This window comes from Centropristis striata, chromosome 13 (assembly GCF_030273125.1).
Source record: "Centropristis striata isolate RG_2023a ecotype Rhode Island chromosome 13, C.striata_1.0, whole genome shotgun sequence".
NCBI lineage: Eukaryota > Metazoa > Chordata > Actinopteri > Perciformes > Serranidae > Centropristis > Centropristis striata.
This window is the reverse complement of record NC_081529.1, coordinates 12,314,797-12,342,701: the sequence shown is the minus strand read 5'-3', so window position 1 is coordinate 12,342,701 and position 27,905 is coordinate 12,314,797. Positions and strand designations below refer to the sequence as shown.

At 38.9% G+C, this 27,905-nt stretch overlaps 1 protein-coding gene across 3 annotated transcripts; it reads right to left on the bottom strand.

The window, feature by feature from the left end:
* nacc1a (nucleus accumbens associated 1, BEN and BTB (POZ) domain containing a) lies at positions 1 to 27,905 on the bottom strand. 3 transcript variants are annotated; one of them, XM_059347463.1, is made up of 8 exons: positions 27,754 to 27,905; positions 17,606 to 17,759; positions 16,397 to 16,666; positions 14,001 to 14,619; positions 12,876 to 13,046; positions 8,465 to 8,570; positions 8,177 to 8,274; positions 1 to 5,431 (listed from the first exon to the last, which is right to left on the bottom strand). In XM_059347463.1, exons 2-8 carry the CDS (start codon positions 17,729 to 17,731, stop codon positions 5,121 to 5,123), a joined length of 1,701 nt encoding a protein of 566 aa, XP_059203446.1. In that variant the 5' UTR covers positions 17,732 to 17,759; positions 27,754 to 27,905; the 3' UTR covers positions 1 to 5,120. The 3 variants fall into 3 exon arrangements, with proteins under 3 accessions (XP_059203446.1, XP_059203445.1, XP_059203447.1); XM_059347462.1 differs by lacking the exon at positions 27,754 to 27,905 and adding an exon at positions 27,142 to 27,652; XM_059347464.1 differs by lacking the exon at positions 27,754 to 27,905 and adding an exon at positions 27,142 to 27,650 and having other exon boundaries at positions 12,876 to 13,043.

Sequence of the window (27,905 nt, the reverse complement as noted above, 5' to 3'; positions counted from 1 at the left end):
GAAATTGTTACAAATCTTTTATTAAGATATTCATTATTTAATCCATCTTTAACATTTTCTCTATGATTTGTATTTATTTATCTTACAGTTGTTAATGTGCAATTACCTTTTATAATGTTGGGTCACAGTTACAGGGCTTTCACAAAGTTATTGGCACTTGGAACACAGAAAGAAATAGGATGAGCAGTACAGGATGTCCACTGGTGCTACAGGGTTACACAGGGCAAGGAGCAGGGGCAAAGACATGGGCAGTCCAATTACTGCACAGGTTGTGAAGAAAGCGCCGTTTCTGGGTAAATATATACCTCATGCTGCGAGTGCACAACAAACAATCTGACCTCTATGTGTGCGTCTATATATAATATACAGTATTTATCTATACATGTGTAAAATCATATTTATATATATATATATATATATATATATACTGTTTAGTGACAAAAGGTTCCCCATGCCGTGCCACACCTTATCCATTCAAGTGTGTAGGTCTACATGTTTTGTGAAGTGTAAACATACAGTTTGCTTACTGACAAAAAAATAAAATGCACATTAAGTGAAACACACAGCTATTGCAGATGAAGCAGTGTGCAGGTAAATTGTGAGTAGGGAACTTAAATATACGTAAAACCCTGACAAGTACCGTAACCGTAGTGATTTCTACTCGAGGCTCATGAGGCGCAGTAGCAGGATGTCCTGACTGGGTCAATGCTGTGGACATTTCTGTGTTTGGACTGGGGCTGCTGTGTTGTCACAGCACACTAACATGGCTTCCTTAGAATCAACGCTGATTCACTGGTGGTTATTCAGCTCTATTCAGTGACTCACAGTGCAAGTCATTCAGTAGGGCATTGTTTAACACGGGGACTGGAAGATGTGTCTCTTTAAAAGCTTCTCCACTTTATTTTTAGATTTCTGTTTTTTTTCCTAGCAGACTCTTTGTTTTTTAATAGTTTAAAATCTTGTTAAGGACATACTTAACAACAGTCCTGTAATAGTGGAACTAAATGCAGACTTTTCAACAGCAATTGGCTGTTGTTACACCTGGATTATTTCTTTAGGCAGGAATATGACATATTTAATAGCCATTATGCTGAATGAGATATTAACATTATTTTAACATAATAAAAAGGGACAGATTGTTTTTTTCCTTTTAACTGTAGTGCCTATCCAGAGCCAATCCAGATTGCTGTTGTGTGTTGGAGACATATAAAACATTTTCCTACATGAGTCATGATTTCTGGAAAGAGACATAACAGGAGGATTAATATAAAAAACATGATCAATTAAAAGTGATTAGACTTCTTATTTTTTTTAAACCTCATAACAGTATACTAAGTAGTTAAATGAGCCCTATGTTGAGGAAAATGAAAATGCTGCTCATATAAATGCATCAATAATTGAGTGAAGCCATTCTGCATAGCGAATTACTTTTGATACTTTAATGTGTGTGCTAATCCAGATTGTTGTTGTCTGAAGTGTTGGAGACATATAAAACATTTTCCTACATGAAACTGAGTAACGGGAGTCATGATTTCTGGAAAGAGACATTGCTGTAGAGTTTTTCAAATGTATTACTCGAGTATTTTGAGCGCCACAAGCCACGTCGTTTCATTGTATTTGAGAGAATGTAGACATATGTACGGCCAATATCTCCAACAGTCTAGATTAATAAATAGCACTACAGGAAATAAGGAAATTATGTGTTTTTAATTTTGGAATGAACTGTCCCTTTAAGTTTCATTGTTAGGTTGAATGATCCCAAAACTGCCTCAGTTCAATTCTAGTGATTGATGTCTCTTGGTCCTTCATCTGTACACTGCAAAAAAGGTGTGTCTAAAAACAAGATAAATACATTAAATCTGAGGGAAATGATCTTGCTGCATGGACAGATAATTTCACTTGACAAGATTTCTTAAATTAAGATTGTTAAATATAGATATAGGCATGTTGAACGCTTAAAATAAGAAATTAACTCTTAAAACAAGATAAATTAAAGCCGCAAGCAGTGATGAACTGGCCCGAGCAGAGTGACCTGACAATTATTTGTTTCTTACCAAGATAAAAAAAAAACTTTAGATTTTGAAGTGTTAGATAATTTATCTTGTTTTAAGAGTTAATTTCTTATTTTAAGCGTTCAACATGCTTATTTCTAGATTTAACAATCTTAATTTAAGAAATCTTTTCAAATCTAGAAATAAGCATGTTGAACGCTTAAAATAAGAAATTAACTCTTAAAACAAGACAAATTAAAGCTGCAAGCAGCGATGAACTGGCCGGAGCAGAGTGCACTGACAATTATTTGTTTCTTACCAAGATAAAAAAAATATATATATTTAGAAGTGTAAGATCATTTATCTTGTTTTACAAGTTAATTTCTTATTTTAAGCGTTCAACATGCTTATTTCTAGATTTAATAATCTTAATTTAAGAAATCTTGTCAAGCGAAATTATCTGTCCATGCAGCAAGATCATTTCCCTCAGATTTAGTGTATCTTGTTTTTAGACACACCTTTTTTGCTGTGTACATAAAGCAGTAATCTAAGAATCAGGTGTTAAGGTGTCAAATGTATTTTGAAAAAGTCTGATATAATGAAAATGTGAAATTGTGATTTAAGTTAAAACCTATTGGGGAGAAACATACAGATGTACTTTAAACTGTAAACGTGGCCCAGTTAAAAGCCACTAAACAAATTCAACGTATCAAGATATTCTAATTTGGGTTGAGCCACCTAAAACCACTGCTTTGCCTCTCGCTGAAACGCATGAATAAACTTGTGGAAATGAAACGTGACACCAGCTGTGTGAAGCACAGGAAGCACAACAGTCTTCAAAGATACTGTAGAGGTAAGTGAAGTGGGGGAGGGGTGCTCGTGTGGCATTTACAGTCAAATGCAGAGCATACTGAGGTTTTGTTGTCATTACCCTTTAGAGAATACTTACAAGGTACTGCATTATTGTTCTGTCTACATATCACCAGGTCAAACTGTTTCAGTAAAGCCATCCTTGTAGTTTTAATCAAAAATAAAAATAGGTTGAGCTCTATCTTTCATGCTTCTAGTTATTGACTCAAGAAGCATCATACCCTTCTTGGTTTTTACCCCATCTCTGTCTTCAGGAAAATAAATCCTTTTTTAGAAGCATGTGAGAGGATATCAGGTTAAGAACACACTCCTAAGTCACACCTGGACCATTTTCACTTCTATCCATCCACAACAGGATGAATGAATCCCCTGTTCTGACCTCTTACAGGCCATTCAAACAAACACAAACTTTCACATATATTAAAAAAAAGCTCAGTTGTTGACATTTCATAATCACATGCATCCAGCAACAGAAAGGAAGAACACTTGGGATTTAACTCAACAGTCGTCTTGATTATTTACAGTAGGAATTTGTGCCACTTCTAAACAAGAAACACAGACAGACATGGAGAGAAAAAGAAAAAGAAGAAAATAGACAAATTCCACTGAAAGGGGTTCAACTGCTACACAACATTTGTCAAAAAGGTGCATGAACCACTGGTTCTTCTCATTAAGGTGCAGAAACCTCCACTCTCATGGAAGGTGAAAAATCATTGCAAACTCTTAAATATAACTATCAGCCATTTTGAATTTCCTTATTAAAGAGGTGGTGAATCAGATACATGAATAAACTACATACTTAAAGACAACTCGGGTTCTCCTTCTTTCCCAAACACACATGGATCGTACCATAAAGCCTATTTGCTTTGAGCAATATTGCCTCCTCATGACATCACTGTTCCCACCAGGCTTCTGCTTACGGACTTAAATTAAAAAGGCACGTTCCAATATTCCATAATTATTTCCTGTGACTTTTGCATTTGTCAGAAGTTTTCTTTTCTTTTCGATAATTTCAGTACAAAGAAAAAACTAGCAGAGTTGGTAGAATCGATATAACCTTTACATTTCTACGAGTAATCTTCAAAATCACGGGTTGTTGTTTTACTGAAGGAGGCAAACGTTGCAGGTTTGCAACCTAACAACAAGTGGTTATGGTAGACAACAGTCAAGCCAGCTGAATCAGTCTTATTATTCCTTTTCAAGCTAGTGAACAGAAGATGAAATGCTTCAAATTTAGCAGTTCAACTGCTCATTCCATCACTCTGCACTGTCAAATAAAGATAAAAATAAATGACTATGGGTCTTATGATAAGACTGCTTTATTATACTCCTTTTTATGCAAAAATAGCACTTTTTTCCTTATTTGACAAGACCTCTTTCAATAAAACATGAAGATCGAGATTTTAAAACAATCCCTCTCACTCTCTTTGCTCACGCCGTTCCAGGCATGGGTGCTTGTATAAATATAGTTTGTCTTCTAAAAATATGACCATCTTTGATTACCTGTTGCCCTTTAAATTTTCTTTACAATCATCTTAGTAAAAAGCTTTCCCCCTTCTCTCTGGATCACTTGCTCAGCTTATAGACAGAGAAACGTGCTTTGAATTTAGAAAACATAAAGATGAGATAAATTCCTATAAGACACTGCACAGTGAAACACTCAGGTGAGATTCTCTGGTCTGGAGAAAGGTGATGTGGTGAAGAGTACTTGCAGGGTGATGAGTGGAAGATGCAAGGGGAGGAAGAACAGGTAGTGTTAACTCTTGTATCTATTTGAAATTTAGTTCCTTTTTCCTACAGGCTGGAATACAAGTCGTCAGGGTTGCATAGAGAGAAATGCCGCTGACACTTACATTCAATATACCTGCCACCTCTACTCCTATCCAACCAGCCATCCCTTCTTCCTCCTCAAGCTGCACTAGCAGCTCTCCCCAACACCTGCATTTCAGGGAATGTATTTAATATGTAACAGTGGATGCGCTTACACACCTTAAAAAGACAAGGGGAGGCAGAGAGAAAACCCTCTCACTCTCCCTTTCCTCAACTGACTCCATTGTACAGTCGTAAAGCAAAAATTAAAGTTTTCATGTCCTGGTTACATCAGGGCAACAGCAGCTGTTGACCCTAGCAGTGTAGTATAGACAGTCACATGTGAGAGATCAGCGTGGGCCAAAGAGTGAGGAGGCAAGCAGAGCTGGGGAATACTGGTACGTGTGTCACCAAATTTAAACTCCCCCCCCCCCCCCCCGGACACAATGTTCAAAATAACGGTCCTCCGTCGACGCCCCCACCTGGTAGCGATTCACCTGAAGAGCCACCGGACTCCATGCCAGCACCGCCGGCGGCCTCCAGAGAGGCAGGGTCGAAGCCCGGGTCCGCCCCGAGGGTGTCGTCCTCCATCTTGACGCCGTCAGGGAGGAAAGCGGTGTAGGCGTCGCTCTCGGCCATCAGGAGCTTCAGCTTGGGGATCCAGCTCTTACGGACCACGCGGCGGGCGTTGGTGCACATGTCCGCTGCGATGGCATTCATCTCGCTCTCTTTGAAGCTGGTGGCAAAGTTCTGGCAATAAACTGACGGGGAAGAGGGAAAAAACACAGTGTCATCAAGGAGACAGGAGGCTATACGATAGAAACAGTGTTCACGAGAACTCTGTATTTTTTGCACCTTGGGCCCTATTTTCTCATATTTTTGTGTCAAAATGACTAATTGGGACGACTATTTTTAACAACATGGTCTCACAGGAATCCGTGAAATAGCCACGGATTTGCTTAACTCAAAATCCGTGGAATAGCCACGTAAAAAGTTAATGACAGTCATATCCCGTGGCTATTCCAACATACAAAGTGATTATGTACATTCACTGAGTGAATATTTATCCGTGGCTATTTCACAGATTTTATGTTATAATAAGTGTCTGACAGCACTATTTAATTCTAAAATCCTGCAAGAAGTGACTTGAGGTGGGACAACAACAACAGATTGATGTTTTATCAAAAACATCAATCTGGCTTCAGGAAAAAACATAGTACCATCACAGCAGCAATGAAGGTGGTAAATGACATTACTGTAGCACTTGACAAAAAACTACACTGTGCATCTCTTTTTATTGATTTGTCAAAAGCGTTTGACACCGTCGATCATGATATTTTAAAACTTAGACTGTGTCACTCAGGATTTTCAGAGCATACAGTTGCTTGGTTCTCAAATTATCTCAGTAATAGGTCCCAATGCATTAAATATGATGGTCTGTGATTTTTTTTCTGTCCACAAAGGGGTGCCACAGGGTTCTGTATTGGGGCCACTCTTATTTATCATTTATATCAATGACTTGGGTGTAAATGTGTCTGATGCAAATGTGCATTTTTTAATGCTGCTTCTTAATCTCAATGGGATATTTCATGGATAAATAAAGGTAAAATAAAGTTGGACAGAGTTAAAAAAAAAGTCAAACAGCACTTCGCAGCTTTCATAGACCACATTTTTTCAGATATGGACAGGCTTAAGTTGTGGTTAGCACACTCAGTCCATACACTTTCAGACCATGGGGTCTGCTGTGACTGTGACGTTATGAGCTGAAGCTATTGTGCTGACCTGCATTAGTGCACACATAAGCATAATAACAGAAAACACAATCACTCAATTAGTCAGTAGTAGGTGCAAAATATCCACTGATTCATGACTTATTATAAAATATCTATAAAGATTAATTGCTATAGTGCTCTCGATCAATACTGTAATCCCCATTTAACACAAGTTCAGGTTGGAAAAAGTTCCCCTTTAAGTAAGTGGAAGCATCATTAGTTCATGAGTAATGTGGTGTACGGTGCTCATTTATTCTGTACTTTGTTTAAATGTTGTTTTTTCCACTGGGCTTCTGGCACAACTATTTGCAAAGTGCATGGACACATGCAGCATTAATTCTGCATCTGGTCAACTATGCATTACATCTTAAGATTTTACTGTATATGAAAAATCCCCATAAACATATTCTGAAAAATATCACACATTCATACACACTTCAGTTTATATTTGCAAATCCAGTATAACCATCTCCCTAAGCTGAGACACTGATAGAGATGTACTACTTGCAGGACTCCTGCAGATCAGTGATTTGTAAATGTAAATTGTAAACGGAACAGCTGATCTCCTAAAACGTATCCTGCTGCTTTTACTTTCATTAATGAGATGTAGGGAAATTTGTTCATCTTCACAAAGAGAACCCAAACTTCCCTGAGCTATTAAAGGAGCCACACAAGTTAAAAATGAGCAAATTCAGTGTATAACCTGGTTATTAATATGTACACATATGTCAGCATAGATGAATGTTGCTATCTAGTGGTCACTGTGGGCTATTACCAAATACTAAAAGCAAGGGTTCAGTAGGTGGGAAATAATCTTCAATCTGAACTTTTATTCAAAAGTAGCAGTAAAAACGGACTTTCCAATCATTAAATTTAGCAAAAAAGTGCTTGCACTGCAAAAAAGGGGTGTCTAAAAGAAAGATAAAAGCACTAAATCTGAGGGAAATGATCTTGCTGCATGGACAGATAATTTCACTTGACAAGATTTCTTAAATTAAGATTGTTAAATCTAGAAATAAGCATGTTGTACGCTAAAAACAAGAACCATTAAAGCTGCAAGCAGCGATGAACTGGCCCGAGCAGAGTGCACTGCAAAGTCAAAGTCCAATTTATTTTTATAGCGCATTTAAAGATGGCTAAGCTGCACCAAAGTGCTTCACATAAAAGTGCAAAAAGTGCAATAAAATCCAGAATTGACAAAGGTAAAAAGAAATAAACAAAACAAAACAAAATTAAATTTAAAATAAATTAAAAGAAGATGGGATAATTTTAAAAGCACTGTGGATCACTATTCCCTAGCACTTGCCGGAGGGAAAAAAATAAAAAAATAAGAAAAATAAAAAATAAAAAAAATATTGCAAATGATTTGTTTCTTAACAAGATAAAAAAACTTTAGATTTAGATGTGTTAGATAATTTATCTTGTTTTAAGAGTTAATTTCTCATTTTAAGCATTCAACATGCTTTTTTCTAGATTTAATAATCTTAATTTAAGAAATCTTGTCAAGTGAAATCACCTGTCCATGCAGCAAGATCATTTCCCTCAGATTTAGTGTTTTATCTTGTTTTTAGACACACCTTTTTTTGCAATGTGACTATTTGCATGTATATGTAAATGTGAAATATGAATACATGTACATTCCCCTCTGTCTGTACCAAACATCACAAGCAAATGTGCTTAATGTTTGCATGCTTGTGGGCCAACACCCACGGACAGATAAACATGTACGCTCACATTTGACCGCATGCAGAACTCTGTTGTCCAGCGGCTTGCGGCTCGGGTCGTTGGTGGATGAGCGGATGCCTGTTCCACAGCTGTTGGCCAGAGTGTTCCTGATACATCAAAAATGAGAATGAGTTGTACAGAACACACAGCAGAGGAAAACAAAAATAGTCCTTATATCCCTCCAAAGCCGGCAGATAAAAAAGATACATTAATCTCTATATAAAAACCAAGCTTTTGCCAACTTTACATGAAACACTTGCAGAAATAGACCCAGACACGCAGACAGAAGGAACAAACCTGTCAAAGAAGGCAGCCAGCAGCCTCCTGAGCAGCACCTTGTGTCTGGTCCCCGCGCTCACATGACAGTTCATTAGCTGGGCTCGAGATATATACACAGAAGTACCTGCAAATAATACACAAACAATGAATACCAATAAAGAAATTACCCAGCCAACATCATCACCCTTTATGACTCATTTACTCTTAAGCACGCCATAAATCTGTTCACATTTTGTGGGTCATATCCAGGAGGTGGAGTGAGGAGGCTGTGCTTTACTTACAGTCTTGCTTCTTTACAATCATAAAAATAATAAACATTTAGTCTTTTCTTATTTTTATTAGGGCCGGGACTTGATTAAAAAAAATAATCTAATTATTAGAGGCTTTGTAATTAATTAATCGAAATTATTCGCATTTAATCACATATAAATATTTGTATACCAGTGAGAAGTCATTTTTTTCACATGGAGTTTTAGTATACCATTGAATAATGACTGAATACTTTGGTTTTTTAAGTATACACAATCCACGCTAGCTACCACACTAGCCGCTAGCTGCTGTATGTTTTGCATTGAGGCGATACTTGAGGCTGGATGTGCTGCGGTGATATGTGAATTCCTTGTTGCATAGCAACACAACAATGCTCTTATCGATGCTTCCATCCGTTGTTTTTTTGTAACAAAATGTCCCATCATCCACGGGGCCAACCAAAGCGGTCTAATCAGCTTCTTCCTTCATGTTCACTGTTAACACGTTCATTTTTGTATAATTTTCTTTATTTATTCACGTCTCACCCATTCTCACAGTCACATGGATGCACTATATTGGTAAAGTATGTAACCCAGCCTGTAAGGTAACACAGACGGTGTCACATGACGTCCTTGACATAAACAAACAGTCAGTACAGTCAGTACTACCATTTATTTTGCATGCCAAGCCCAGTCACAGAGGACAGAATATGTATATACATACCATTGGCATTGGCTTTGTGCCATTTGGATTACTTGAGTCAACTAACATTGGAATATTGCTGCATGTATATTTCATAGCTCAAGTGTACTGCCCTACGAAGTCTAACTGCAGTAACTACACAAAGGGTAAAACTGAGAAAAACTGCTTTGATGTTTTTTTAAATGTTTTTTGACTGGCCACCCAAATTAGTTATAGGTAGGTAAGTGATATGACACTTATTTCTACATGTATTGAGGATGTCATTTTTATGCTCAAAAGTCATGATGAATTATTTGACCTTTGACCCCAAAAATGTAGTTACTGTACTCTGGTTTTGCTGTAAAAGGTTCTAATAGTAATGATAAACAGAGTGCAGTAACTATAATGTTGTTGCCTTCTTTTAGCTTTTATATTTTGTTTTCAGTGAATAAACATTTCAAACTGATTTTGTTATAAATTTATTTAAAAGTGTTTAACAACTCTATTCAAAGATTTGTGTATTTTAGACTTAATATTATAAAGTAATGTTATATTTTAGTCTTTATATAATTTTATCTCACTTTTTACTTCATCACTATCTAGACAATAATTTCCCTTTCAAATAAACTTATAATTTCTATTATTCTTGTCTTCACTATTCAACACAATGAAGAAATACAAGGCTGCACTGTATCACAGTCAAAGTAAAGTTACTGCAGTCTGCTTTGGTTATGAGTTGGATTTTGCAGTTACTGCAATTTTTACATCATTATTTCTCTGAAATAAAGCAAAATTGAAATCTAAAACTTTGTCACAAGATAAAACAAACATCAAGGGGTTAATTTTTAACTCAATTTTGACCAAAAATGTAGTTAATGCAGTTAGGCTTTGTAGGTTTCTCTAATATGGATACACATATATAAGTGGAGCGGCTAAGTGATATAATCTTTCAGTTTATGATATAAGCGTGAAAATTGACATGAACACTCTCCATGGGTCACTTGACAAGAAAATTGTCCGAGACATTTTAAATTATAAGATGGCGGCCATTTTTCAAGATGGCCGACACCTTAGTGGCGCAATTAAATTATATAATGGTTTATTTGGTGATACAAGCATAAAAATTGGCATGAGCAGTATCTGTGGGTCACTTCACAATAACCCACGCACAGTTACTTGAAATTCCAAGATGGCGGCCATTTTTCAAGATGGCCGACACCTTAGTGGAGCAATTGAATGATATAATGGTTTATTTGGTGATACAAGCATAAAAATTTGCATGAGTAGTATCTGTAGGTCAGTTGACAATAAGCAACGCACAGTTACTTGAAATTCCAAGATAGCAGCCATTTTTCAAGATGGCCGACACCTTAGTGGAGCAGTTAAGTGATACAATGGTTTATTGGGTGATATACGCATAAAAACTGGCATGCGCAGTATCTGTGGGTCACTTGACAAAAAGCCAGCCACAGCTACTTGAAATTTCAAGGCAGCAATTTTTTTTTTCAGGATGACTGCCGAGGTTGTTTGACTGTGCTTTGTCTGACTCCTTGCCCACAACCTGTCCAGTTTGGTAAAACCTGACAGGAGTTCCCTCCCACCGAGGTACGCAGGCTCCCTTACCATGAGGGCTTTTTTAAATACTTTTTTAAATTACTTTTTTTTTATAACTAACCATTACTACTGCCATTAAACATGCCAAATAAATACAAAGTGGTGGGGAAACACAGTTGTGGTGCTGAACGGACAGTGCTCCAAAATAATAATTGAGCAATGGTTAATACTGAATGGCAATAATGACAGATCCAGAGGCAACAGCAGCTCTGGCTGACGTGGAACCATGACAAACAGTATCTGAAACTATACTAGGGAACTAAACTGAAAATGTGAAAGCAATGTTACAAAGTAAAAACTGAACATGTCACAGTAATAGGCTGGTGACAAAATAGAACATAATGCGCCGATGTGGCGAGGGGAAGCCGAGCCATAGGCCTACACTTTAAAACACAAAGGACAACAAGGAATAACACTGGCAAAAGAAACAAGCAAATAAGTTCTAGCAGGGGCAACTGAGTCCATATCTGTAGCACTTACACTTTCCAGTACAAGCCTTGGTGCACCCACATTTTGTCAACTCCCAACAACTCTCCGCAATAGGTGGAAGTGGAGTCCAGAAGACTTTCCTCTCCTTGTCCCGTTTAACCCATCCCCAGTCGGACGGGCTCAGCATTTGTGGGTGTCTCTTCAATGCCTGTCCCCACACATATCCAGCCTCATAAGAAGTCTGAGATCTTCTTGACCTCTTGACATGGATATCTTTGGTATCTTTAGTGTCTTTAGCAGCAGTAGATGCCTTTTTTTGTGCCCTTTCCAGCTGTGTGTTGTTGAACATAAGTTTACAGCTTGAATGATATTTTGCTCTGTTTCTTGTCAATGTGCCATCACCTTCATCTAGTCGGGTTGGACTACGTAATATAGGCAGAGCATTTATTTTACAAAAAAATGGAACATTCTTGCAAAGGTATCATAACCAGTATGATCTTGGTGTCCTGCTGTTTGTTTTCTCAACTGTTATGATGGCTTCTGCAATGTCTGCAGCAAATTCAAAGACAGAGGCCGAGGGTTTAGCCTTTTACCACCTTTTAATAAGCACTTTGATGTATGGGATACAACTAAGTTCATGCCTTAACCCTACACTTAGTCCAATCGTTCATCCAATGCCATTTTTACCCTGTACGATCTGTACACCACCCGGTTAACTAAAACTACTCAGAGAGTTGTCGTCTCTTCTTTGACTAACTTTACAATTGGCTGACATTGAACCCCACTCTGAGTTTAACAGCAGTCATATATCACCAGTGTGCCCTGGTAGCGCAGACACTCACTCTTGTCTAATCTGTCTATGATCAACAAATCAACACAACTGTATTATGATGTGTTAAAACTTGTTTTCCAGAATAATCTAAAACCCATCTTGAAAAATGGCCGCCACCTTGGAATTTCAAGTAACTGTGGGTGGGTTATTGTCAAGTGACCAGCAGAGACTGATCATGCCAATTTGTATGCTTGTATCACCAAATAAACCATTATATCACTTAACTGCTCCACTAAGGTGTCGGCCATCTTGAAAAATGGCCGCCATCTTGGAAATTCAAATAACTGTGGGTGGGTCATTGTCAAGTGACCAACAGAGACTGCTCATGCCAATTTTTATGCTTGTATCACCAAATAAACCATTATATCACTTAACTGCTCCACTTAGGTGTCGGCCATCTTGAAAAATGGCCGCCATCTTAAAATTTCAAATGTCTCGGACAATTTTCTTGTTAAGTGACCCATGGAGAGTGTTCATGCCAATTTTCACGCTTGTATCATAAACTGAAAGATTCTGGCAAAAATGAGCACTTAGCCGCTCCACTATATCTTTCAAATGTTGAAAGACTGTAGATAAACACTAGGAAAAAATGATGTGCTTCTTTTAGACCATGCACAGACATACCTGAGACTAACTCTAGTTTCTCAGCAGGGTCTCCTTCCTCGTACAGTTTGGGATGACACCGGTTGCCTATCTGAGCGATGAGTTCTGCAGGGAGACATGTAAGATCTCTGCCTCGCATCCGACCCCGCGTCTCTGTGTGGTCTGGCAGAGCCTCGACACGCTCACCAGCTGCTGCAGAAAAACAAAACTGCAGAATTAGAAAAATACCAGTGTGTTCAGGTCAACCTGCTAAAACCAGAAACGCACCAGATTACTATATATCCATTGAAATAAAGTAGGACATATCAGCTGAGAACATATACATACATATATGTTTTAACCTAGACCCAGTTATCCTAAAAGGAAAATTATAGGGTTACACAACAGACCAAGTGGATCACATAGAACACATTACTGATGTTAAAAAAGATTTTTTTAGCCCTAAATATCAAAGATCTGTGATGTGGCATTTAGTTTTTTTATTTTAAAATAAGAGTGAATGGTCAAATAAATCGCCATGATTTTTGAGCATAAAAATGACATCATCAATACATCTAGAAATAAGAGTCATATCACTTACCTACCTATAACTAATTTGGCTGACCAGTTAAAACACATTTCAAAAAACCTTGAAAGCAGTTTTTCTCAGTTTTACCCTTTGAGTAGTTACTGCAGTTATGCAGTTACTGCAGTTTATGGTATTTGTTTATTTTAAAATAAAAAAGCACACATTTTCTGCTCACAGAAACAAAAATTTGCCTTTTTCTTTGCATCTCCACAACATTTATCAAAATTGTGACATCAATAGTGCTGTTTAACAACAAATTATTTGTCAGATTTTTTTTAACAACAAAATAGGAATAAATCAATAATAAATAAAAACAAATAACTACTCGTCTTTTTGTTTGCATTTCCATAACATAAATCAAAATTATGACTTTAATTTGCTCAGGAAATATGGTCAGAACAAGTTAAATGCAATAGGATTGCATTGAAGGGCACCCTATTAATGGATTAGAATTGTTAAATGGGTTGAAACAAAGTGTTTGTTACATGGGTGTCACCATGGGTTCTTATGGGTTAAACATTAGAGCACATTTAAATACTGGTGCTTTAACATGTGCTATTATGTCTCGTGTCCATTACCTGCAGCTCCCATGTTGAGCATGCTGTACATGGTATACATGTTGCAGATTTGCCTGTACTGCTCTTCAGCACATTCATCTGTCCCTTCTTCCTCTTCTTCATCATCATGGTAGCTGATGGGTGAGTCACTGGCGTAGGTGCTCAGAGTGCCGGGGCTGGCCCCCTCTGACATGCCGGGGCCCGCTGCAGCGTTCCCGTTGGTGCCGGCACCACCACTGGCCACCATGCCCACCAGGCTGGTTGCGTTGGCACCCATGCCCATGGCCAGTCCCAGGGCTCCGGGGCTCTGAATGGCACTGCCCCGCACCGCCTCCTGGGAATAACGGGCTGCCTTTCTGGCTCCGCCTCCTCCCCCTGAGCCGACCCCGCCTCCATCTCGGCTGCTGCCACCCTCCCACAGCCGCTTGGCTACCGGAGTGCAGACCACGGAGTAAGGAGTGGCGGCTTCCGGCTGGCTGGAGGGCTGCTCTGTCTTCACTCGTGATACCAGTGGGAGCGGCGTCAGGCAGGAGGCGGGTCGGCCTGCACCGTTACTGGTCTGTGTCACAGGGCTCTGGGGCTCAGAAGGAGGGGTCTCCTCAGCCTGAAGACCTTGGGAGTCACAGCTGGGGGAGGAGACCTAGAAATAAATGTATACATTAACTTTGTGTCTGCATAAAGGAACACACTAAGGCTACAGTAGTGTTCCCTTTCAACTAATTGCCCAATTGCACAGCCTTAAGAGGGTCTTGTTGGTTTTCTGAGAATCTACTGCACCTACTGGTACCTTGTTTGCCATGTAGCAATAAAAAATATACTAAAAACCTGGATTAATCTGGTTAGTCACATTAGACTGCTATTATTTTGAATAATAGCATAATAATAATAATAATAATAATAATAATAAAAATAATAATTCACTCTTTTCCGGCGCCCTGCCAGATTGGCTCAGGGTTCTTCGTTACGCTACGGCACGGCGACTCCGACGAACTAAGTAGCTTTCGACACAAATACACACAGACAAGTGAAAAATAGCTTAAAAGTATATGAAGGACCCCGAGCTGGTACGTACACCTGCCTCCAGCTTTTCCTGCTGGAGCCCGCCGCTCCTCGCGGACCGGTCATAGAGCCCATAGAGTTAAAGTTGGTGGACTGTAACCTGTAAAATCCATAGATTTAGGAGGTAACCTAGTGGCCGTTAGCTGTAAAAATCCATAGATTAGCCGCACCGTTATATAAGCAGCAGAATCGAAAAATGGGGAAAAAGGCGCGGCTTATAGTCTGAAAATTACGGTAATCCTTCCACAAAGTTCTCCACCATTCACTTGATCTCCCAGGTCTCGTCCAAAGCCGTCTGGCTCGCCTCGGACCAATCGGTGCATCCAAAATGTGATCGAGGTAATTACAGATCCTTCTCTGTTCACTAATACTATCTGTACATATCCTGTACATTTGGTGGAAAGACTCCTACAAGTTTATTAGAGCTGCCAGAGCAGCTTGAAGGTCCGACGCATGGAAATAATCCCACGTTTGTTTATTTCCCTGTACTGGCACATGTATGCGACGTAAACGCGTACATGACGTGAACAGATCTGAGCAGAGTTTTGCGTCTTGGCAGTGTAGACGGACACGCTACAGCGGAGCAGATTACAGTTTTACACTCTGGAGGGTGGTTTCAGATTTTTGCGTATTTAAGCCCCAAAAACACTGTCAACGTCTAAACGAAAGGCACTTCTGATAAAAAAGTTTGTACCTACAAGCGTCCTTGTGTAAACGGGGCCTAATGTACCAACAGATATGGGTTTGCTCATAGAGTTTTACCATGCTGGTGGCTGCACTATTGGCCAGATTACCTTCACACTTAGCATGATAACCTCTGCCAAGGAGAAGTTATGTTTTCAGTTCGGTTTGTCAGCAGGATGACAGTAAAATAGTGGCTGAATTTCATGAAACTTGATGGAAGAGTATAGCACTGGCCAAAGAAGAACACATTACATTTTGGAGTCCATCTGAATTATATAGTCATTTTTTACTTTAATTCACATCGTAATATAGGGCATTTGTGCTGCATTCATATGGGGTTGGTATAATTAGAAAAATGAGTTCCTCACTGGAAATATTCACATGAATCCCTGTTAACTTTGTGAGACCTTGTGGCGAAGGTCTGCGCTGTCTGAGTGCCTTTCTAGTCATTCATGGTTTTTAGTAAATTGTTCCAAATGATTGAGTGACCCCCTTCCTTATCTAGAACTATCATTACACTAGAATTTTACTTCCACCAGCACTTTTCAACAATGAAAACCTAGTTCAATAGATCGAAAACTCAGAAGCCTCTCGTCCATTTATCTGACAATAAGTCCCAAATTACCGTGTAACTTGCTTTGCCAAGTTTCTACTGACAACTTTTTCAGCCTTACCTTGAGGAAGAACTCAGTGCCTTTTTCCATGATCTGCTGGATCTGCAGGAAGCCAGCAGTATACATGAGGAGAAACTGGTCTCCCACCGTCATGCTGAGGCGGCCTGTGTAGCAGAAAGATAAAATCTGCTGGAAACTCTGGGGCTGCACAGCCGACGGTAGCTCCACTACAGTTGGGCTGGCTTCAGCGCTGCTACCACCTCCACTATTGCTGCTGCTGAAAAGGTCCCGGAAATAAGAACTGCTAGCAGCCAGCACAGCTCGATGGGCCTGAGACAAAAGAAGATAAGGAAGGCGTTAGGGCTGCACGATTATGGCCAAAATGATAATCACGATTATTTTGATTAATATGATAATCATGACGAATAATCACAATTATTCATCATGTTAGGGAAAACATCTGTATTTTTATTGCACTACTTTTAAACAAACAAAAGGAACAGTTTTTAGTGTGTGCACAGAGTGTCTGGTGCTTGTTGTAAACAATCAGAGATCGCTGACTGAAGACCTCCTGCAGCAGCAGCACATACACACTGTACTGCTACAGAGCTAACTGTTAGCCTATTAGCAATTTGCAGACTGGACGCTAAGGGGTTAACATCCCCTCCAGCTCTGCAGCTGGGAGAGACTGCTGCAGGAGGACTGGGCCTCTTCGACTCGTTCTTACTCTTCTTAACGAGTCACCAAAAGTCTCCAATAACACTAGAAAAAGTCGCTAAGTTGGCAACACTGCTTCGCCGTTTTTTAAAAATGTTGCGTGTTGTTGTGGCGTCCAGTCCTACATTACATCCTGCTTAGCGTTCTATCTAATCAGCAACCAGGCTTTTTTCAGGGGAGAAAAAAAAGGCCCCGCCCCCTGGTGGTTGGTGGACTACTGGTGTAGAAAGTGCTTGATTGGATATGCAGGAGAGCCGCATTTTAAAATGGAAATATCGGCGACGATCAGGTAAATGTAATCGTGACGGCCAAAATCGTGATCACAATTAAAATTCGATTAATTAAGCAGCCCGAGAAGGCGTTCCATTAGAACTTAGAGGAGAATATTACGTTCCTTCATATAAAGACTAGTGCGGAGGGACTTTTATAAACTAATAATTGATATAATAATATATGATATATGTATATATAATTGATATTGAATAAATGATCTGTTTAGGACTAGACATCAATCAAAACTAGACTTTGCCAAACTGGCTCTCTCATCAGTACCTTGAAGGCGTGGCCCTTGACCACCACGGAGACATCGCAGTAGAGGCCCTGCAGCCGCTGCTCATTCAGACACTCTAAAACATTGTTGCCAAAGTTTGGGATCGCCATCTGGAGGGTCTGGGCCATGGTGCGCCTACGCACACCACCGAAGGGTCTTGTAGGGGAAGAAAGAGACAGAAAGAAAGACAGGAATGACACATTTACAATTAGTAATAGTTATTTATAGTTATATCTCACGACACATCATCTTCATAACACCTAACCTCCACCGAAGAGATTATGTTTTTAGCTTTGCTTGTCTGTCCGTGTCAGCAGCTTTACGGAAAAAAAACTACTGGCCTACTTTTCATTAAACTTGGTGGAAGGGTGTAGCATGTGCCAAGAAAGAACCCATTATACTTTGGAGCAGATTTGAATTAGGGAGGGTACACAAACTATTTTTCACTTTCAGTAACATTGCGAGACAAAGTGCTGCATTTATGTGGTGGCGGAATAATCGGAAAATTGAGTTCCCAACTGGAAGAAATTCACATGAAGTTTGAATGACAACATGGAAAGTCTGCAAAAACGCAATTCCATGTTGTTTACATGCTCGGAGCAATAACATACAAAACACTTTACGGCATCCATGTTGTTTCCACATTATGACTTGAAGGTCATGAAGAAAACCAAAGTTCTCTAAAAAACAAAAGTTCCAACTAAGGAAATGGGGCCACCGGAGGAGCATCAGAATGCACGGTCGGCTCTGAGGGCCAATCTGGTTAAACATACTGACGGTTCAACTTTTAGTATCAGGCTGTTGCTGTTTATACCTTCAAGTCAGCGAATGTAGCGTCACACACATCAGCTACTCATCATCAGGGTTTTGGTTGTTGTGTTTACATTGCTTTATCCCTGGTCATGAGCAGGCTCATTGTACAAGCCTGATTCCAATACAATTGGGATGCTGTGTGAAATGTAAATAAGATCACAATGCATCCACCTTCAAATTCAGAGAGTATATTTACAAAAATGGTGTGATATACATTCTGGATCCAAAGGTGGCTGTAGTGTAGTCTAGTAAATAAATCATTGCAAGGTTAACATAAATGAAAGACTATAGGCCTGTGCATGAGTGGATTAATTGATGGGGGAAAACAAGAGTAAAATCTAAATATTAATATCGTCCCACGTGATCGATGGGTTCTGATTGGTAATCGGATTGGTGAGGCTTTAGGTGATCGGTCCCAAAAACCTGATTGGACCATCTCTAACAAAAACAAAAAGTTCATCAGCTCTAAACATAAAATTTACGAGCAAATTGTCCCACTCTGTATTTACATTTCACACAAACGTCCCAACTCCTTTGAAATCGGGTTGTACCAGGTGGGATAACTTGGGCAGGCTCATTCACAACAAACTGCTTTCTCCTCTGATGTGTCTCAATTGCGAGGAGGGTATCAGCAGGCCATGTGAGGAGGAGGAGGAGGTGTAATGTAACAAGGTGGTGCTAAAGACAGAAAGCTGAAGGAGAACAGACCTAAAACAAACCAGGTTAGGAACGCCATACTCTTACATTAATTGACACAATTAAATGGCTGACAATACCCAAACATACAATTAATCTAATGGAGGTATAGTTTTATTACAACCCTGCTAGATTATTTTAAATGAAACACCTCTATTGTGGAGAAAATAAGTCCCGAAAAGGCACTCTACTCCTTGGCATATCCAATTGACAAAGGCCACAAATATTTCTTCACAGAGTCCTACTGCAGGATGTTGGCAGCCTTACAGGACGTTGATATTTGAAACAAAGTTTTTGTTGAAGCCTCGTTGCATTAATCCTATACGTCACTTCAGCCTTGCAGTAGTTGTTATTGCCAGGAGCAGGCTCAGTAAAAGCCTTTTTATTTTCTGTCTTCTATGAGCTATAAAACCCTGTGTCCTTAGATAACTGGGTCATGGTCTGTTATTCTATGTGGAAAAGTGTGCGGACTAAACAAACACCACATAGCATGTTTCCATTCACTTCTCTAAACAGTCAAAGGCAGACATACCCCCTTGGCCTGTTCCCTCAAGAAGATTCCTATATTATGAATGTCAATATTAAATTAAAGTGAACCAAAGTTCCCTCTGCTGAGGATATGAACACTGTGTGCCTGCTGTGTGACGGCCTGATTCGTTGAGATTGCCTCGTTTCAGTGTCAAGACACCAGATATTTTCTTTTATGTTTCAGAATTTGTATACGTGACCTCGTTCTACACAAAAGCCTTTCAGTTCAGGAATGCACGTGTAGGGTGAAGTCAGGTAAAAGGGGACAAATCCGGTTTCACAACTAGGGCTCTTTAAATATTAGCAGCCAATCACAACACATCAACATGTTGCTCCAAATGTCCTTGACATGAAACAATGATTTTGATTGGTCTGATGACTAAGATTACAAAAACCACTGGTTCCATGGCTCACGAGGTAAACCATGTGGCGCACTGACTGAAGGAGTACTGAAGATAAAACAATGAGAATATAACACCAGAAATGGTTATGATGCTGCATTTCAAGTGCAGTAAAGGTAATTCTACATATAGAACTAGATTATTGATATAGCATGCTTTTTGGTAATCCAATAAATACTCGTCTGTGTGAAATAACAATACAGTAAAGCCTATTTTTGCAAACTCTATGTTAACAAAACGTTGCTTCTATGTTGCTCCAGCTTCACTCAAATGTGCAATGATCAGAAGGTAAAGCATCATCTAGGGGTGTGCCATATCGTATCATCACGATGATACTGGTATATTTTTTATACGAGTAAAAAAATGCATATCATGATATTGGCATCATTCCTACTTCTTGACGTAGTGGCGTAAGGGTTATTAATTACCCTTATTAGACTGTGGCGGATAACATCACATTTCAAGCTACTGAAAATATATTTATATTTAGTGGAGAGCCCTGTTGACAGCAATTACAAATGTCACAGTAGAACAACAATAAAGATTCTATATCACAGTATTTCCCGACTGTGAAAAACTTTATGTGAGGTGTTTGCTCTCATTTAGCTTTCAAAGTGGATAAGATTGATGCATAATTACAAATGTACAATTTTTTGTATTTTTATTATTTGCTTATTCTCAAGAGTAAATTTTTTGTATTTTTGCAACGGTTGAAATTTGCACTTTAAACTACATTTTAGATTTAAGGTAGATTTTTTCTATTTTGTTGTACAATTAGTTATTTATACAGACTAAAATATCATATTTTTCAGTATTTTGTAATATCGCCAAGAATATCGTTATCGCAAAAATACCCTGAAGTATCGTGATATTCTGTTAGGGCCATGTCGCCCAGCCCTAGCATCATCCATTCAGCTGCAGGGTTTTTAACATTACAGCAGACAAAATAGAGAAAAAAACATGTAGACATTTTATAGAATTTTGACAATTTGTATATCATCATATTGTCCAACCAGATGACAATATTTCCAGGATAAACTTCACTTCTATGGATAAGGCTTTTAAGTGACCATCATGTCCCATTTTACCTGACACATAAGGTAAGATGAAGCAGAACACATTAAGCTAAAATGAGACACTTTTCAGATGCAAGTTTCTAGCATTCTAGGTGAAAATAATCATGATTTCTATGCCATTGTGTCATATTCCAGATGTTCTTGGTATTTATGTCACTTAAAAAAAACACGAAAGCTACAGTAGTCCAGAATAATCCAGAATTGTTCCACGACTGAGGCATCCGTGCATATGACACATTAAGTTTAAAGATCAATTAATGACTGAACTGATAAACTGATTTAACCATTTAAAAGAACTTGCACAAAGCTAAACTGTAATAAATTATTTTGAACCATAGCGGACTGTCACGTGAATATGAGGTCTGGGTTCTCAGTGTGTTTAAAAGGCCCAAAGTCTGGCAACATATTTTCTTTATAGAAATATGGCAGGGAGCCACAACTAAAAGTCAGTTAAAGTAGTCAGCATTTTAGGTAACTCTTTTCATTATCTATTAAAAAGAGTCTTACCTGACAATTGCCTTATCAGTCAGCCTGTAAGCATCGAATGCCCTCTGTAGCCTCTATCCCTATATAACCTCCACAATCACAGCTGAGATACAACAGAGCCATTGATAAGCCTATGTGGTATCTCATTGGCCATAAATCCTTATTTAAAGCAGAATACCAGTCATAAGTGTTGTCATATATCAAGGTTATAATACTTTTGGATTTTTCATTAGTTTTCATTTTGTTGTCAATTTTTGTTTTCAAATTCAGTTAGTTTTAATGAGTTTTTAGAGTGAGCTTACTATTTTTAATTAGTTTAGATTTTTTGGAAAATGCTTAGTTTTACTTTAGTTTTTATTAGTTTTTTTGTAATGAGGTATTTGTTGGGTGCCAGATTCAAAAAAGTCACAATAAATGTTTCCTTTATTTCCTTTGTCTGATCCATCTCAGCCCCAATAAGTTTATTAAGTCATAAAACCAGATAGATGAAATAGATTTCTTGATTGATCTTGATTTGATTTGATTTGATTTGATTTATCAACCAAAAAGGTTTACCTATGAAAACAGTTGATAAAAAACGAAGGACATTTTCACTATAATTTTAGTTAGTTTTGTAACCACAAAATACAGTTTCAGTTAGTTATCTTTTTTTTTTTTTTTTTTTAACTCTCGTTTTTATTTTTATTTCAGTTAACGAAAATGTTTTTTTCAATTCTAGTTTTCGTTATTTCGTTAACTATAATAACCTTGTCACATATACACAGATGAGTCTACAGGCCTAGACAGAGCTACTTTCACACAGTTGCTTTACCACTTTAAAGTGTTGCATGAGCTGCAAGCACACAAGTAGCTACCAAACTAAGACAATATCTGATAGTGGGAGAACAAAGTGATTGAAGCCCACCCTGAGAGAGGCATACAACCAACTTTGGTGTGACCGATGAGGGCTGGAGTGAGCCGCCCCATCATATCCAAAGCCTTTCATTTGGGACCTAGCCAAGCTCCAGGGTAAAGAGAAATGCTCTCTTTGTCTCTGTCTCACTCAAGCTCCCTCTCCCTCATACTAAAACACAGATGCGCACACACAAACTCAAACAAACCCACAAAAGGCACACTGAGTCACACACAGACATTAGACAATACTGCTTGTTTACAGTTTGGCGAGCCGCAGTAAGCACACATGCGTGCACATAAAGACACACAAACATGGGCTGAGAGCAGGGTGTGTTTGCACAGTTTGCCCTGACAGTGAGAGAGAATGTGGCTGTGTGTTTGTGTTTGTGTGTGTGTGTGTGTGTGTGTGTGTGTGTGTGTGTGTGTGTGTGTGTGTGTGTGTGTGCATGTGTCTTTATGCAGCAAGGAGGGGCAGTGAGGCCTGCAGGGATGAGAGGGATCATCTCAGGTCCTTATTCCATTAAATATATAGAGCGCAGCAATGTGAACGAGGGAAATTCACCCGAAGTCACCCTGTGGCTTATACCAAGCAGCCTGCTGGGGAAAGTAGGTCAAACATACTCACAACATACTTAAGACTTTCATAGTAAGCCTGGAGAATGTTTTGCCCACATTCAAAGGGCTTATGCTATGTTGTGATGGCATGGACATCAACATACTTTGGACTTTATACTGTCTGACTTCTTTCCAGTTGATCCAGTTCTACCATTAAAACAGAATGGGCCCTTCCACTGCTGTGTGTGTGGGTGATTACTGTGGAGTCATTGGTGCAGCTTTGCACACAATACATTCCCTCTATAGGCATTTCCTGGTTCTCATGTGCCCTGCCTGCATGACTGTGCTGCTCCTATCAAGTCAAGACATATGCACAGGCCTGATTCGTGCTGATTCTTATGTAACAGGGAGAACCTGAATATAAAGCAGCACACACAGCAAAGCTTTTAAACTTCTTAACTTCATACAAGCTGCATGCACCAGGAGTGTTGCTCTGCTAGAGCAGTAGTTCTCAACCTTTTTGAGTCGCGACCCCCAATCTAACATGCATGTTGTCCGCGACCCCCGCTCACTGAACACAATCTCACACGCACAGTTCAGATCACCCAAAAAAGAAACAAAATGACCACAAAAAGACACAAAATTACCAAAAAGACTAAAACACATTAACACTAAACATTTTAACACAGTGGAGACAGAGCTGACTTCCAAAATGATTTGGCGACCCCCAGAAATCATCTTGTGACCCCAATTGGGGTCGGGACCCCAAGGTTGAGAACCACTGTGCTAGAGAGGGGAAAAGGGGGGAAGGATGCAGGCTAGATGGGAGCAGATAAGGAGCTCTGTAACACACCGAGCCGTGTGCCAGTCGACCCGCCGGGCTGCTCCACTGTCTGCTGGCCCCGGGGCCGGGAGGCGACGGGAGGGGGGCGACACAGGATGGCAGTAAGCCCCGGTGATACCCTGCTAAGGGCCACGGTGTATTCCTGTTTACGTGCCGGTGTTGTGTCCTTACTGGTTTCCAAACTAACTGGTGCTGGAGCTGTTTTCTGCCTCATTTAGCAGATTCGTCACATATTTAACCCATAAGAACCCATGGTGACACCCGTGTAACAAACACTTTGTTTCAACCCATTTAACAATTCTAATCCGTTAATAGGGTGCCCTTCAATGCAATCCTATTGCATTTAACTTGTTCTGACCATATTTCCTGAGAAAATTAAAGTCACAATGTTGGTATATGTTATGGAGATGCAAACAAAAAGGCAAATAGTTATTTGTTTTTATTTATTATTGATTTATTCTTATTGTTACTTTAAAACAAATCTGACAAATAATTTGTTGTTAAACAGCACTACTAATGTCACAATTTTGATATATGTTGTCGAGATGCAAAGAAAAAGGCAAATTTATGTTTCTGTGAGCAGAAAATGTGTCTAGTTTTTTTTATTTTAAAATAAGAAATATCATAAACATGAATATCATAAACATGAATACCATAAACGCCCAATGTAACGTTTATGTTACATCACAGATCTTTGACATTTAGGGGTAGAATTTTTTTTTAAAAACATCATTAATGTGTTCTATGTGATCCACTTGTTCTCGTGTGTAACCCCATTATTTTCCTTTAAGGATAACTGGGTCTGGGTTCTTATGGGTTAATGTACATATACTGTCAGGGAAAAACATTTTTAGACTACCTTTGTTTTCTCCTTGATTGCTTTCTTGTTCATTTCAAAGCCTGGTACAATTAAAGGTATATTTGTTTGGATAAATATAATAATAACAACGAAAATAGCTGATAAGAGTTTATTTTAAGAGCTGATATCTACATTTAACATGGTTTTCTTGAGAATGATTTTGGTTATTGGGTCAATGACGTGATCTAACCCAGTGTCAGTTGGTGTAACCAGTAACTTTTTTCCCATAAAAATCTGATCATATGCAGGAAAATAAATGTGAACTAAAATGAGAAAAAAAAATACAATGCACGTTTACATTGCCACACTATGGTATATAACACATTTTAAATAACTTGTCAAAAATGTATAAATGTAGAAATACTCAAAAAAATAAGTTGATGTTTTTGAAAATGAAGCTATTATATGTATAAGTCCACTTAACTACACTGTAGGTATTTAATAGTTATCATTCTTTTGTGGTTACACCATTTAACAGCTTGCCAACCCTTATTCGTCACTGACTCTATTATCAAGAAAACCATGGGAAATGACTAGGTATCAGCTCTTTAATTTAGGGTCTAATCATTTTTTCCATGACTGTAGAGGTGATGGTTTATGAACAATTAAATTGTGCTGTAATAAGTTCGAATCCAGCTCTAACCGATCTTGCAAACATTATATTTTCATGCTTTCTTTTTATTTATAGGTGGCTGTGATGTAGTGTTCACTTATACAACAATATTATCCACAGTAGATAGGAGATGCGACCTGGAAATCGCCAGTTAAAGAAAGCATGAAAATATAATGTTTGCAAGATTGTTTAGAGCTGGATTCAAACTCACTTTGCAAACTCAACACAATTTAATTGTTCATAAACCATCACCTCTACAGTCATGGAAAAAAATATTAGACCCTAAATTGAAGAGCTGACATCTAGCCGTTTTCCATGGTTTTCTTGATAATAGCATCAATGACAAATAAGGGTTGGCAAGATGTTAAATGGTGTAACCACAAAAGAATGATAAATATTAAATACTTTATCCACCTACAGTGTAGTTAAGTGGACTTATACATATAATAACTGCATTTTAAAATACATCAAATTATTTTTCTAGTATAGAGTATTTCTACATTTACACATTTCGTCAATATTGAGCAGAACATACTCTAGAAACAACCATTTTTTTCTAGTTTCTCCAAGTTTTGACAAATTATGGATTGTATTTTTTCTCATTTTAGTTCACATTTATTTTCCTGCATATAATCAGATTTTTATGGGAAAAAAGTTACTGGTTACACCAACTGACACTGGGTTAGATCACGTCATTGACCCAATAACCAAAATCATTCTCAATAAAACCATTTTAAATGTCTAGATATCAGCTATTAAATTAAACTCTTATCAGCTATTTTTGTTGTTATTATATTTGTCAACACAAATATACCTTTAATTGTACCAGGTACTAAAATAAACAAGAAAGCAAGGACAAAACAAGGTTAGTCTAATATTTTTTGCCTGATTGTATATGTTTATTAACCCATAAGAACCCAGACCCAGTTATCCTTAAAGGAAAATTACGGGGTTACACAACAGACCAAGTGGACCACATAGAACACATTAATGATGTTTTTTTTTTTTTTTTTTAAATCCCCTAAATGTCAAAGATCTGTAATGTGACATAAACGTTACATTGGGCGTTTATGGTATTCATGATTATGATATTTCTTATTTTAAAATAAAAAAAGCAAGACGCATTTGTTGCTCACAGAAACACAAATTTTTCTTTGCATCTCCACAACATAGATCAAAATTGTGACATTAATAGTGCTGTTTAACAACAAATTATTTGTCAGACTTGTTTTAAAGTAGCAAAATAAGAAATAATCAATAATAAATGAAAACAAATAACTATTTGCCTTTTTGTTTGCATGTTGTTGTTAGAATCCTTGTTAGCAAGGAGAAAACAAGCTTAGTCTAATATTTTTTGCCTGACTGTATATGTTTATTAAATATGTGACGAATCTGCTAACTGAGGCAGCTGCACAGATGAGTACGGCAACCAGTTAGTGTGGAAACCAGTAAGGACACAACACCGTCCAATCCCAGTCAAGTTTATTCATCCTAAGCCTGTTCAGCGCACTAAGAGGACATAAAGTGTCCCCTGTCCCTTGTGTCTGTCACCGCTGAATGTTTCATGTCCTCTCCCATCCGCAGCAGGCCTATAGAGGTGGCTAATGGCTAAGCTAACTGTTAAATATTTTGGGTTGGCCCCTGCGCACCATCCACCTCATGCACACTCAGCCCACAATGTCAAGCATTTCCGCGATAGTCTCTCCCCTACACACACACACACACACACACATAGACACACACACACACACAGAATATAAACAAAAGACTTACTGGCTGTCTGACGAGCTATCTGTGCTGCGACGCCGGTTGTCAAGCCCAAATGTTGCTTATTTAAATATTTTGGTGATGGGGGAAATCGCTCCCCCTGCCATTCTCCATTCTACCGACATCAACAGGTCATCCCAGGACACGCAGCAGCTGAGGGCGAGCCAGACGGAACCAGTGCGGCACGGAGCGGGGGGTGGGCGCACAACAAGGCACAATTCTTCACAACCGGCGCTCAGGAGCTGCCATGCCAAAAAAACCTCACTGCCATCCTATTTACGCATATTTGAGAGAGGAGCTCTGAAGTTAACCATTTAAGTACAACCATCCCACTGCTACATTTCACAAAAAAAATGCTTGGATCGGCTAAATAAAGTTTTTGACAGTGCCAACTTGGACCCTTCCCCTAAGTGGCACAGGCCTACTTATCCAAACTTTATTTGTCCCGTATCAACTGGACCGTTCATCATCAACCCACAATCCACAGCGCTAACTAAGGACACCGGCACAGACCTCCCCCTCCTCCTCCTCCTCCTCCTCCTCTCCACAGCCGCCGCCGGTGAATCCTCAGACGACCCCGACCCTGACGCCTCACACAGCGGCAGAAAAGACACTCACCCCCTCGCTGGGAAGTTGGATGTAGAGCGTTGGTTTAAAGGAGGAGACGCAGCACTCTCTCTCCCCGCTTTTCCTCGCTCCGGGCAGCCATTCAGTGTGAGCGAAACGCCGATAGCAGAGCCATCGAGGGCGGTACAGTATCCCTGGGGACT

Excerpts from the sequence above, each read along its gene's own strand:
- nacc1a (XM_059347463.1), bottom strand. The coding sequence starts at position 17,731 with ATGGCCCAGACCCTCCAGATGGCGATCCCAAACTTTGGCAACAATGTT. Across the intron at positions 13,047-14,000 it reads GCTCAACATGGGAGCTGCAG|CAGCTGGTGAGCGTGTCGAG; the intron begins GTAATGGACACG and ends GTTTTTCTGCAG. Across the intron at positions 8,571-12,875 it reads GAAACTAGAGTTAGTCTCAG|GTACTTCTGTGTATATATCT; the intron begins GTATGTCTGTGC and ends TATTATTTGCAG.